General features: G+C 46.4%; 2 protein-coding genes across 4 annotated transcripts in view; one reads left to right on the top strand and one right to left on the bottom strand.

The window, feature by feature from the left end:
* Positions 1-14,056, top strand: part of LOC135368526 (uncharacterized) — a 129,200-nt gene that overhangs the window by 25,013 nt on the left and 90,131 nt on the right. The window lies entirely within an intron of this gene.
* LOC135378569 (uncharacterized) lies at positions 10,247-14,036 on the bottom strand. 3 transcript variants are annotated; one of them, XM_064611622.1, is made up of 7 exons: positions 13,714-14,036; positions 13,542-13,618; positions 13,292-13,429; positions 12,844-13,187; positions 12,125-12,252; positions 10,969-11,188; positions 10,247-10,407 (listed from the first exon to the last, which is right to left on the bottom strand). In XM_064611622.1, the coding sequence occupies exons 5-7, from the start codon at positions 12,203-12,205 to the stop codon at positions 10,262-10,264; spliced, it is 447 nt and encodes a 148-aa protein (XP_064467692.1). In that variant the 5' UTR covers positions 12,206-12,252; positions 12,844-13,187; positions 13,292-13,429; positions 13,542-13,618; positions 13,714-14,036; the 3' UTR covers positions 10,247-10,261. The 3 variants fall into 2 exon arrangements, with proteins under 3 accessions (XP_064467692.1, XP_064467694.1, XP_064467693.1); XM_064611623.1 differs by lacking the exon at positions 13,714-14,036 and having other exon boundaries at positions 13,542-13,695.

The following is a 14,056-nucleotide window of genomic DNA, read 5'->3' on the forward strand; positions in this document are numbered from 1 at the left end:
GGTGTCGCCTCCAGTTGAAGTGAGCTAGATAATTGGTGAAGACCTATCGTCGCTGAAGTACGTACATCCTGGTCACCAGTGCTCCTTGTGTACTGTGCTGCCGCAGAAGGCCATTCTTGTGAAAGGTAATTTGCACCAAATGTTTTTGCAGGCAGCGTAAATCTGTTTGGACTGCTACCATGTGTGTTTGGCAGCAGACTTGGGGTAAAGGAGCCATGCAAGGCAATGCCGCATGAGTATGGGGCTGGTCGAGTTCAATATTTCTTTTTTTTTTTTTTTTGCTGCTGCTGATGAACCGTTGTACAAGGGGCATACTTCCAAATGAAATTTATCTCATATTTTTATCAAAACTACCTCAGTGTGCAATTAGCGGATGAATATGCGGTAAAAGGCAACATTTCCCAAATTCATATTTTTTTTCTGATAGTCTTCCAAATCTGTGTCCCTCAAAATATTTTTTAACACATTCTGTGCTTCCTATTCAACACCGCTAACCATGATATGTAGCATTATTACATACTAGGTTTAAAAATATGATAACCACAAAAACAACTGAACATAAACTAAAATAAGCATGACAGGGGTTACCGTTTTGTCTGTACAAAGAAATATTTTCCTTCAGCTTCTGAATGGGCTTTCTGTCATCGCCATATGCATCCTTTCGCCACTTTTCATACCAGTGGTACACTGTTCTCTGCGTTGGGTTAACAGCTGCACTTGCAAGCAGTTCATGGGCATTGTTTTACATCTCCAGCTCAGTTTCATGTAGGTGTATGGCCTCTGACACAGTTATGCCTCCAAGGAAGCAGCCTGCACTCTTAAAAATGAACTTCACCGCATAGCACGCAACTAACCAACCATCACCTCGAATTATATCGAATGTGACAACAAAGATGGAACAAATGAACAACAAATAGCATGTTGTAAGTTAGCTATGTAACATGAGAGTGCACTGCCTTGCAATAATGCACCTCAAGACCCCTAATCATCAATCAGCATCATACCTAAACCCCTACCCTATGGTATTACTTTCAGGAAGTGGGTAAGCAATGAAGAGACTGAAACACCAGAATTCCCCGAAAGTGCAAAGAACTCACCGTTCAGATCTCTTCACGGTGCTAATAATCCACGAGGTAGATGTACGTTTAGTGCAGTCATCCAACCATCATCAGTCATCCAGCCATCGTTGAGCGTCCTCATAACAAGTTGGAAAGAAGGACATTCGTAACATAAGTTGAATTTGAAGATGCTTCGTCCTCAACACAAATGATGCGTTAGGGTACTGACACTGCTTCCAATTGGAACGTGTCCCAATTATATCTACTCAGGCATCGTGTTGCTTGCACCACAGCTCACCTGTTTGAATCCGTAGACTCACGTGACCTATCATTTTGTAAAGCTTTGCTTTCAACCCTCTTACGTGAGTATAAAACAATATTTTCCTGGCAATGTTTGTGGCACAAATCATTAATGTGGAAGAGTTAATCGAAGTAAATTAAACTGACCACAAGGTGTCACGAACGGAGTGTGCAGATAGCGCGGTGGGTGCGGATAACGTTACCACCCTCGGCCGGGATCGAACCCGCGATCTTGACCTCGGCAAGCCGAGCTCAAGGGGAGGTTAACATTGCTTCCAGCACCGTGTGTCGGAGATTTCCGGCGCACGTCAAAAGAACCGCAGGTGGTCTAAATTATCCGCAGCCCTACCCTGCGGCACGTGCAACATGTCGCCAAACTGCGGAGACTAACCTTACGTGTAACATCGCAGTACCATTACATTATTATATAGCGTTTAGGATTAGCTGGTCTAGCAACAGCTGTTATGGCAGTTCATATTATTGTTCTAGGCATTCTAGCATGGCGGATAGCTTGCAAATGCTTATCAAGTTGACGCAATGCTGATTTGGCGTGATAGTTTGATCTGCAGTATCCTGCCTTAATTTTTGGCCATGTTCCACTGCAGTCAAGTGATATGTTCTCTTGTTCAGTGAAGGTCTACAGTATCTGTAACCATAGAACGATGCTTCGGTGAGCTCAATTTTCAATGCTGCTGCGGCATTTCATATTAAAACGGCAGCACTTCACCTCTGGGCTGCAGTGCTTGGATATCTTACTGAGTTTCCCACATCGGTATGGGGAGGAACGGAGCTTTTGTGACTTTTCTGTATTTGTGAATACTGGAACATTCTACTACTGAAGATTTCTACACTGATTGCACCTCACACGATGCCGTCGCGTATATTCTACCCTGCATAATTCGTTTGGACTGTGAAATGTTTCGCATGGTTTTTGAGAGAGCCCGTCTCACTCCTGCACGTTGCATCACTGACCTGCCCATGGTGATGGAGTCGTGGTGGTGCATGTTCCAACGCTTGAGACTACGTATAGGTGCATATAAGGAAGAAAACTGCCCTGGTACCCCTCATGTACTCTGAATGCGTATTGTGCAATTTGTGCTAGTGTGTACCCAACAACTAATTTATTTGGTGATTATGATTGGGGAGTTTCATCACCAGGGGTGATACTCAAACCCATTGACTGTGGTGGTGCTGTAAAATATCATAATGAGTCTGTGGTGTCGCGCAGAGACCATAGCGCGCGAGTGTAGGAAGCACCATGAGGATCGCTATGAATAAAGGATTCTGGAATGGGATGTCTGGCTGAGCGGACACAACATTTTGGCGACGTCGGGGAGAACCTACCTTCTGCGAGATGTTTTTGGATTGAGGACTCATTCGCCAACGTTACTTTCTAAACGTCATGAACTGCCCCGGACTTCCTGCTGTGCCGCCGTTTCTTGAGCGACCAGGCAAGCCTCCCGTTCCATGGAGTCAATGGCGGCGGATGTTCGATAATTATATGCTTGCCATCGACGGAATATCCTACAGGCCTGATCGTCAAAAGGCAATGCTCCTTCATGCTCTTGGGACAGAGGGACAAAGAATTTTCTACACGTTGTCAGTTCCTGCCGTACCGTCGGAACAAAGCAGCGGAGACTCCACCACAGCCACGGTAAATGTGTATAAAGAAGCTTTGGCAACACTTGAAAAGCGGTATGCCGAGAGTTATAACGTTATGGTGGAGCGCAGGAAATTCCGTCAGCGTTCTCAGCTGCCGGACGAAAGTATCGAGGAATACGTGACTGCTCTTCGAGGTCTCGCCATTACCTGCAATTACGGGACCATGCTTGACGAAACACAGATCGCGAGTCATGTTGAGCAGAGCCGCAAGGAAGCCCAGCGGATCTTGCAGGAGAACACAGCTGCGGTTGAAAAAGTGTTCAAGAAGCCGTCCAAGAGATCAGCTGGCAAGCCCGCAACTCCCAAGCCCCAAGCTCAAGGGAAGAATGCAACTACTTGCTTTCGTTGTGGTTCACCGTACCATCTGGCGAACTCGCAGGAATGCAAAGCCCGGTACAAAGAATGTTTCAAGTGCAAGAAAATTGGGCATTTCGGAGCCGTATGCAGAGGTGCAAAAAAGCAGCAACGCGGTGCCACTCGCGAAGTCGTAACTGAAGGCGCACATCACGAGGATTACCCGTCCAGGACAGAACCTGCAATACTATTGGAAGTGCAATCATCTGCGAAAAAGGCTATCCACATTACAGCAGAAGCCGGTGGAAAGGACGTCACGTTTTTAATAGACACGGGTTCGTCAGTTTCCATAATTTCGTCGGTTGTGTATCAGTCCACATACGCCGAGAAGTTCACCCTGCAGCCTGCGTCAATCGAACTTCACGACTATTCGAGGAAAGAGATCCCAGTGCGAGGGTGCGTCATCCTACCTGTCAAGTACAAGACACGTAGCGCGACCCTTCTCTTTTACGTCGTACATCATGGAACGACACTATTGGGGCTCGACGCAGTTGCTGCGCTAGACTTGCGGATTGACGGGGCACTCTTACAGTGCCTGGAGACAGCAGTTACAACCGGTGCCAGCGAGCGAATAGCAAAGTGCGAGTTTGCGAACCTGTTTTCACCGGAGCTGGGCCTAGCCAAAGGCTACGAACACAAAGTCAAAGTACGGACAGACGTGCAGCCTACAACTACTAAACTCCGAAGGCTACCCCTACAGATACGTGACGATGTGTCTAAAGAACTAAAGAAACTGCTGGATATGGGCGTCATTGAGGCTATTGATGCATCGCCCTGGGTATCGCCACTTGTCGTGGCCAAGAAAAAGGATGGTCGGATCAGGCTATGCGTAGATCTGCGGGCACCAAACAAAGCTGTCGTGCCAGATTGCTACCCATTGCCGAATATGGAAGAGCTGCTGAACAAGTTATCCGGTGCAAAGATATTTTCCAAGTTGGACTTAACAGCAGCATACCACCAGCTCGTACTGGCCGAAGAGAGTAGAGATCTCACTGCGTTTATAACGCACGAAGGTCTATTCCGGTACAAGAGATTGTGCTTCGGGCTGGCCTCCGCGCCATCTGCATTTCAGAAGCTTTTGGCTAATGTGCTGAAAGGATGTACAGGGGCGTTACACTATCTGGACGATATCATCATATTTGGGAAGAATGAAGAAGAGCATGAACAGAATCTACGTTCAGTTTTGCAACGGATCTCCGATGCAGGGTTACGGTTAAATCACAAGTGCGTTTTTGGCGTCAGCGAGCTCTCTTTTATCGGTCACACAGTAAAGGAAGGAAAACTGTTTCCACTCGACACCAACGTCAAAGCTATTTTAGAAGCCCCAGCACCATCAGATTTACGTACACTGAGGTCATTTCTGGGAATGAGTGGCCACTACGCCAAATTCATAAAGAATTATGCAGATGTGGTGGAACCTCTGCGTGAACTGCTGCGAGGTGCAGACGCTTTCCACTGGAATCCACGAGCTCAAGCAAGTTTTGAGAAGGTTAAAAGACACATCTCCACATGTTCAGCCCTCAGCATGTTCGAGCCAGCATTACCTGTTACCGTCACTACCGACGCATCCGCTTATGGGCTTGGTGCTGTTTTGCGTCAGCGGGATGGCAGCATTTTCCGCACGGTATCCTTCGCATCCCGGGCGTTAACTCCCCAGGAACGGAAATACTCAGCTGGAGAAAGAGAGGCCCTCGCATGCATTTGGGCAGTTGAACACTGGCATGTATACCTTTGGGGTCGTCCGTTCACATTAGAGACTGATCACCAAGCCCTTCAGACGTTGTTAAGCACTCAGGGCACCGGACACCGACCGCTTCGAATATCACGATGGGTCTCACGGCTTCTGAGTTACAATTTCACTGTCGTCTACAAAAAAGGGAAAGATAACGAGATTGCAGACGCGTTGTCGCGACTGCCACTTCCATATCATGCACAGGAGCCCTTCGAAGACGACGTGGTGTGCATCGTCACAGAATGCATCTCAAAGGAGCAGCTCCAGCGTGAGACAACTTCCGACTCAGTAATGCAGGACGTTCTGCGCTACATACGAACAGAATGGCCTTCGAAAGCGGCTCTTCGAGACAACGCTGTGCCGTTCTTCAAGGTTCGCACGGAGCTGTCAGAAGTTGATGGACTGCTGCTGCGAGGGGATAGGATTGTTGTGCCACCTGCGTTAGTGTCAAGGGTAATTGGTCTGGCGCATGAGGCACATCCGGGCATAGTGCGTACAAAGCAGCGCTTGCGTCAACTGTACTGGTGGCCTGCGATGGACAGCAACGTCGAAACTGCTATCCGGGGCTGCGACATATGCCAAACAGCGGACAAGTCCGCGAAGACGGCACCTGCTCCACTCACTCCTGTGAAACTTCCAGAGGAACCTTGGGAAAAAGTCAGCATGGACGTTGTTGGTCCTTTTGAAAAGGCCCCACAGAACTGCCGGTACATGATCACCTTGATAGACTACCATAGTCGGTGGCCCGAAGTGTGCTTTTCGAATACAGTCACAACTTCAACTGTTATCGGGTTTCTGCGCCAAATCTTCAGCAGGGAAGGTCATCCCGTTGAAATTGTGACTGATAACGGCTGCCAATTCATTTCCCACGAGTTTCGTGCTTTTCTCCAAGAACGAGGAATTCGCCACATACGCTCCTCAGTCTACCATCCACAAGGAAATGGTATGATCGAGAGGTTCAACAAGGTACTAAAAAGTTTCGTTCAAGTGGCACAGTTAGAGAACCGTCCAATCAAAGAGGCCGTACTGGAATACATCGGGGTGTATCGTGCTACACCTCACGCGTCAACGGGACTAGCCCCAGCTTTTCTGTTACATGGAAGAGACATACGAACACGACTAAATACCATCGGTTTTCCAACACGAAAATTTTTGACCGAGCCAGCATCGGAAATTAGTCGCCTCCGAGAGAGAATTGAGAAGAAACAAGCCCGTCTTAAAGCTTACATTGATGAGAAAAGAAGCGCAAAGCAACAACACCTCGAACCAGGGGACTTTGTGCGTGTCAAGCTTCCTGGACACATCTACAAAGGTCAACTCCGGTACTCCGAACCGAGGAAGATCATCAAAAAACGGAGCAACAATTCGTTCCTTCTAGACGATAACAGAATTTGGAACAGCAGCAAGCTTTCTAAGGTTCCGAAAGAAGCGTTGCCAAGACTACTCCGAAGGCCTACTTCCGGATCGGATGCAACACCAGTGGCTATGTACTGGAACGTACCTTCGGATGAAACTCCTCACCAGACTTCTCCAGACCCCAGTTGGCCGGATGACAACGGATCTGGATCCGGGGCCGCCACAGCCCAGTCCAGGCAAGCTGACGACGAACCTGCTCAAAACTCTGCCACCACGAGCGGAACGACTCAGCAAACGAAGACGGACAAGGTGGACGTTCCTGCTCAGGAAGTGCAGCTTAGACGTAGCTCAAGAACGAGGAAGCGACCTCAACGTTTGGGTTTTTGTTGAATGGGTTTATTGTGTGTGTTATCGTTGTTTTTGTCGCGAGGGGGAAATGTGGTGTCGCGCAGAGACCATAGCGCGCGAGTGTAGGAAGCACCATGAGGATCGCTATGAATAAAGGATTCTGGAATGGGATGTCTGGCTGAGCGGACACAACAGAGTCACCTAACAGTGAGGACTGAAGTCCTATGATGTCAAAAAAGGTCACAAGTGCTTTGAGGGCAGAACTTTGGTGTGCTGTATTTGGCCGTGGACCAAGAAATATTGACAATGGGATGGGGCGAGGGTCCGGCTGATTAAGAGACCCTGAAAGGTTGGTTCGGCAAGGTTTCTGGTGCAGGCGCTGAAGAAGTATGTGCTAATGCGGACCTAGTGTGCGAAGAGTAGTGACACACCATTCAGTAGCCTTGCTTGGACGATACAGGATAATGCAGGTTTCGCTCCAGCAAAGGGGGTTAGCTTGTTTTTTAACAACACACAGAAACATTCGTGGTCAGAAAGGGAGAAGGGTGTGTACCACGGTAATATGGGGAGTCTGAGCAGGTGACGGACGGACAATCAGATCAGGCCCATTATCTCGGTTTGGTATCATTCGACTTATCCCCTTATTGCATAAAGACGTTCCACGTCTTGGCATAAAGACGTGACCACGTGTCAAGGAAGTAGATATATAGGTGTAACGTCTAACACATCCAATGCTCTACAAATTAGCCCATAGGGTGTGACAGCTTTGGTGTTAGGCATTAACCATGGGCATTGACGTTCCCAGGTTTTTTTCCAAGGGGAGCAAGAGTGCAGCCCCCCCCCCCCCCCCCGAACACCTCTTTTGCTGGAGACGAACATTGGGCGTTCAGAGGTTCCTATCATGGCATCTGAGAATAAACTTTACAACCTATGCCTAAAGAGAGCACCATTTTCACAAGCGATCTTGGAGTTACAAGGGGGGAGCATGGCCACCCTCTCGGTACGCCCATGACCATGGGGTACCACTTCCTTCCTGAGTAGATTGTAGTTAGCTGACATGATGGTAGCCAGAAAATATTTCGGGAGGGCAGTTTCTATGGGGACTTTACATGGGCGAGGATGATTCCCCCTTCGTTTTCCTCTCCAAAATGCACTACGAAGGGCATGATTGGAGGGGGTCGACCCCCCCAAAACCATCCCCTGGATGACAGTACAGGCGCGTGCAACAGCAACAACCATTTGTCATAGTATATATGTATTTGGAGAGGGTACTGTGTTACAGAGCTTGAAGAACGGTAAGTGGATCATATGGGAAATGTCTCATTGAAACGACTTCAAGACTTAACTTAAGAGCATGCAATGGTAGAATGATTGCAGAAGGATATGTTTGAATAGTCATTTGTGTCACGCATTTGTACATGTGATCTTATTTGACACTGCGTTTGTCTTTTTCAAAGTAAAAGACTACTGCCTGATACTGTTGTATCTTTTATGAATCTAGGTTTTTGCAGATGCTAATTAAGCGACAAGATCCTTTCAGGCGTCGGCTAAATACGCAAGAATAACAGAACACTTAAATTATCTCAGCAAATGTACGGAACACAGCTGAAATATGGTTGTACTACCTGCGGTAATAACGGTAGCCAGCGAGAAGCGCAGTTAAGAAAAGAAAACGAATTTGAGACTTCTACTTCGTGCGTCTTGAGCGGGCGTCGAGTTTATGTACACTTAGGTGCAGCCAAGCAATACTGAATTCTTCCACCGTTGTACAACGGCTTATGTCAAACACACACACGCCAAACAACACGGAATGCCGCACGGAACGAGAGCTGACCACAACACTTCCACAATTGCAACACTGTACTAGAAGATCATCTATTACTATTCATCATACTATTCATCTCTCGCTTTCTTTGCTACTTGCACCTTCTCTTCTCAATAATTCAGTTCCCATTGCAGTGTGTAAACAAGTACTGGCAGCCATGCTGGCCGCGATGGGGCGATGGCAACTCCGTTCGTTTCTGGCCGCCGCAGGTTTTCAGGTTGCCGCGGCGCCAACCAATAGGCGTGCGCGCATTCTCCTATGCGTACACTAGCCTGCGTTAAGTAATTTCGCTCCCCGGGCATGTCCCTTACAAAAGTTGGCTTCTCCTGTCTATAGAATTCCTAACTTCATTTTATAGACTATCTAGTATCTATCACTGCTACTTTCTATCCACTTAATCTAAAGAAACTGTATAGAAGCCCTATTAACAAGCTATGACTTTTCAAACTAGTGCAGAGTTGTATAGACATTCTATACATGTTCTACAGACACATATACAGGATTTCCACCGTAACTGTAGCAGTAATTTTAAAAAATAGAAAAATCACTTTTCTCAGTTTTAACCAATGCGGTTGTACTGTAAACACCTTAGGAGGGCACAGGCAAGCTTCTGTGTGGATCAATTAATTAACTTTAGTTAATTGACTTTTTAAGTACCAACGATAGAAGATTGACCCCAATAAGACCGTCGAATCCTTTGGGGTCTCTGGTAACATTACCGTTTTCAGAACAAAAATCGAGAAAGTTATAGCGCGAGGAAAGGGTCTGGAAATAAGGCGATATGATTGGTCGTTTTTCCTCCCTCTACTAGAAGCGTTCCCGTTTACCTTTTTTGCTCTGTACGCGAGGGAGGCAAAACATTGTCGCATGGGGGACACATTGCAAGGGGACAGAGTAGTACGTCAGCTTCTTCCCTCCCCCGCATACACAGGAAATGAAAACGGGAGCGTCGAAAGATGACCACCAGAACATCTTATTTCCAGGCCCTTTAAACGCGCTATAATTGCCCCAATTTTCGTTCTGAAAACGGTAGCGTTACCAGTGACCGCAAGGGGCCCGATGTTATCATTGGGTCAATCCTCTATGGTTGATAATTAAGAAGTTAATTAACGAAAGTTAATTAATGCACCGTCACAGAAGTTTGCCTGAGCCGTCTTAAGGTGGCCGTTTAGGCGGAGAGTACATTGCCATTGGTTAAAACTGGCGTAAAGTTATTTTTCTATTTTTTAAAAATTGCTTATATAGTTACGGTGGACAACCTGTATGTACACAACTTCTCGATAAGTTGTGTATATAGATGTGTCTGTAGAAAGTGTATAACCCTGGTCCAGATTCCTATAGGACCTTGTGGTGTTATGAAACCCTATAGGACCTGTAGGACTCATAGGATCCTATAGGCCCCATGTGACACTTAGGATCCTATAGGTACCTATTGAACTCATAGGATCCTACAGGTACCTACTGGACCATATAGGTCCTGGTGGACATGTAGGTCCAATCGGTAGTCTTCCAGTATAGGTTGGACTCCTGTAGGTCTCACTAGGGCATTGCTATAGGATTGTGCCATTGCGCATGCAACGTGGTGCAGTGAAGCGAAAAGTCAAGACTAAATGAAACTTAACACTTTTATTCTGTAGACATAGCAGCTACTCTTCTTGCACTCTTGCGAAGATCGTTGATCTTTTCTGCAAGGTATCTGTTTACTTTTTCGAGACTGCTTTCTATCTTTGCTGCAGGCTCACTTTCAGCCTCCAACTTCCTCCTCAGGCTCCCTATCAAACAAAGTATATATTAGGAACCTTGTTTATGCTAGTACATGACCATCTTGACTCTTCCAGAGCGAACAAATATAATATGTAAAGAAATGTGACGAAGAGAGGCAAGACACCCAGGCATAGGTTCATGGGCAAGAAACTAGCTGATCACCTTGAAAGATGACTGCTGTGAGAGGCGAAGTGCTAAGAGAGGTTCGAAATGGACCCCTCCGACCCTTGCCCCTTTCTGCACAAGCATTGTTGAGGAGACTTCTGGCTTCTGCAACAGTTGTGAACGCTCAGCCTTACGAGATCTCTAAGAAATAACCTGGTTGATGGTGTTTTTATGGCACATTAGCAGCCAAAGATGACTGGGCTCTAATCGGGGCCAGTGCTTTGTTATTTTTCTCTTTTCTGTGTTGGTTATCCCCATGTACTAAACGAATCTACTTTAATATACCAGCGCAGCTGAGCTCTGCGATGAGCTGCTGCGTTAGTGCAGCACTGAGTGACCATGTTGTCTTTTCCATATGCCAAATGAAACATGATTTCAATTTCAGTAATATCTTTGCTACGTACCCTTAATTAGTGACACCTTGATAGGAGACAAACGCGGCCATGGCTGCTGGTCCGCCTGTTTTCTGCTGTTGCAGAGGGACCCTGTCAATGTGCGTTCCATTAGAGTCTCGGTACCCCATATTGCCACAGCAAGGCTTTTTACAAAGTGGCTATCCTTCTGTTGCTGCAGGTCCTGCCACAGTTGCGAGCATATTTGAATCCCAACATTGGGGAACCGGACCTGCAAGATATGAACATACGTCACATAAACATCAAGCAGTCTGCACTGCGACACTCAGCTCTCTGCCCTATTGCAGCACTACCACACTAAATTCACTCTGCTTTACGCATTGCGAAGTTGCACTATAGCTCGCCATAGTTCTACTGGCGCATGCGTGTCCACCGCGGGCAACATCACTTCAAAGAAATACTAAGGCTCACGAAGCAGAATTGTGCCATTCACTGGCAGCTGCCAAAGATATTTAACTTGCATGGAAACATTTTTTACAAAGGCTTCCAAATGGCAACCGAATGAGTCTTTAGAAGAGCAGCAATGTACATGATGCTGCATGTCTATACAATGCCACAACTTGATACATTCAAGATGCATCTGTTGTTGCAGTGCAAAATGTGAAGCTAGAGAATGTACTGGTCAGAGAGCACGAATTTAATTAAGGATTAAATGACTGTCAGCCACCCATTCTGTCGCTCCATGAGGTCAAAAGACGTCTGCATAGATTGACATGTGTTCGAGTACATGTTCTCGTTCCCAACTGGTTACTGCCAATTCTTCCTTCTTTACCATCCTAATGGCCACTGCCAATAAGCGTTATTTTTCATACAGGTCTGATCTTTTTTTAACCGTAGTGCTGAGGAAAAAAATGCAATAACAGTCAACGTGCGATTGATTAACTGTCTTAGCTTTTTGGCTACCAACGCTTGCGATTTCTGAGCAGAAATCTCGCAAAGCCAGGTTAGCCCAAAACTCAACGCACCTAAATGGCCTGGTCCCAATTTCAGTTCTGAAGTAATATCGATGGCTTTCTTGCCATGCAATTCACGCTTTATAACTTGGTCTTTTGAGGTACAATCGAGCACTCAATACATTAAATGATTAGCAGAGGAGCTGCACCTTAGTAACATGAGGAAGATAAGCTGAAGTTTCTTATTATCTTACCAATCCATCATCTTCTTCAAAAATACAAATGTCATCCCGTGAGGGTGGCCTTTGAGATGCAGGTGATCCAGTCTCCAACATTGGGGAGGCTGCAGCGACAAATGGCCGAGGATGGTCCTTTGAAGTACCTATTATGAAAAGGAGGTATTACACATCTGGGATAACAGAGAGAGAGAGAGATTATGCATTTAATGGCACAAAGGCAGCAAAGGCCATAACAAGGTCTGGGATAACGAAAGCATAGCACAACTACTTCAACAAAATCAACAATTGAAGAAAAAGACAATGTGTGCCAGCACCAGGTTGTACCTGGATAAATTACACCACATTGACATGACTGCCTTTTCCCTTTCCAATTCCTCAGATGTTTTCCCACTCAGTCACATACTAATGCTGTTGACAAGAAATTGGAAACGAGCCAAGGCGAGCTTAGTCCATGGAAAAAGCATAGGTGGTCATAGACGGTTTCCTATCCGTTCACAATTCAGTGCCTCAAGAAAACACAGGAGAAACCACAGAAGGCTCACACAACCCACCAATAGGCCTCACTGTACTCCATGTAAAAACCTGCGTTTTTACATTATGGAGTATACACAGGAACGACATGAACAGACGCTTACTTAGCTTAAAACTAACAGACAGCTGGGGGGCAGCTCCATGTTTCACCATAAGAGGAACATGGTGAAAAGACCTATCAAGCAATAGTGACACATGCATACCTATTTTTTCCAGCAAGGCTCGTTGTAGGTTGTGATTGAGCTCCTGGACCTCTTCAAGCTCAGCTCTGGTGTCCTTCAGTCTGTCTTTCAGCTTGAGGTACTTCCGTTCCAACTTGTTATAGCGCTCTGAAGACTATGGAATGCAAGGGCACACAGAAGTCTCATCATTGAAGGCAGTGATACTTCGATCAATCGTGTAGAGCATGAAGGCTTGTGTTGGAAGAACCTGAAGATTGCATATGAATGAAGACACAGGAGACATCGAGAACATAGACAGAATCAATGAAGCAATTGCACGGCACACCACAGGCTGCGAAGACCAATTGCTAACTCATCCAAGATATCTGCACAGGGGGCAAGGAAGAATGGAAGTAACAGGAAAGAACATTAAGTTATGCAGAAGTGCCATTTTTTTAACACGTTGTAATTATCGGTATCATTAATTTACCTCGTCATCCTGTTCACTCGTGCTGCATGCGCTGGCACCTGCATGGAAAGCAGGGTTTTTCCTGATCGCCTTTTGGTGTTGGCTCAAGATGTGGGACCATTGCGAGGTTCGTCCCTTTGCTGTTTTGGCTCTTGCACTCTGAAGAAAACAGGCAGATGTTCAGCAACATATACAGGGTGTGTAACAGGACAAGTAAAGTTTCACTGCCCTTCAGGCCATTGAAATGCAAAAGGAGTAAAGGCACACCTACCTTAGAGGCTGTAGGGTTTGCATCTGCTTCCGAATTAATGCAAGCCACTTTCTGAAGCCTCGCCTCTTCAACAGTGTCTGCAAATATTGGCGTGCATTGCGATGTATAACACATTGTAGGAGTGGACTAGGGAAAACCAAGAAATAGGACCAAGAAATCGACTCTGCTGTACCTGCGAATTGTAGCAACTGCGCTTTGAAGTACTGGGCGCCTTCGAGGGAATTGAGATGCTCCAAATCGATGTCCTCTACCCAATCCACTTTGTAACACTTAAGCACGCGGAGTTCCACGTTGTCTTTCTGTTTAATATAACCAACTGGTACGGCTTCGATGACATCGTCGCAGTATTTCGCAACCGCGAAATTGTTCACCATCCTTCCCGACAAGCGATGCAAAAGCGACGAAAACAACGGAACGTTGGAAACTTCTTCACCTGTGACAGCAACCACCAAGTGGAAACGTGCACCGCAAGCACCAAGGGGATGAAGGAACAGGAAATTGATGATGATGAGCGT

Source organism: Ornithodoros turicata, chromosome 1 (genome assembly GCF_037126465.1).
Source record: "Ornithodoros turicata isolate Travis chromosome 1, ASM3712646v1, whole genome shotgun sequence".
Lineage (NCBI taxonomy): Eukaryota > Metazoa > Arthropoda > Arachnida > Ixodida > Argasidae > Ornithodoros > Ornithodoros turicata.

Excerpts from the sequence above, each read along its gene's own strand:
- LOC135378569 (XM_064611622.1), bottom strand. The coding sequence starts at position 12,205 with ATGTTGGAGACTGGATCACCTGCATCTCAAAGGCCACCCTCACGGGAT. Across the intron at positions 11,189-12,124 it reads TTGAAGAAGATGATGGATTG|GTCCGGTTCCCCAATGTTGG; the intron begins GTAAGATAATAA and ends CATATCTTGCAG. Across the intron at positions 10,408-10,968 it reads CAAGGTGTCACTAATTAAGG|GGAGCCTGAGGAGGAAGTTG; the intron begins GTACGTAGCAAA and ends TTTGTTTGATAG.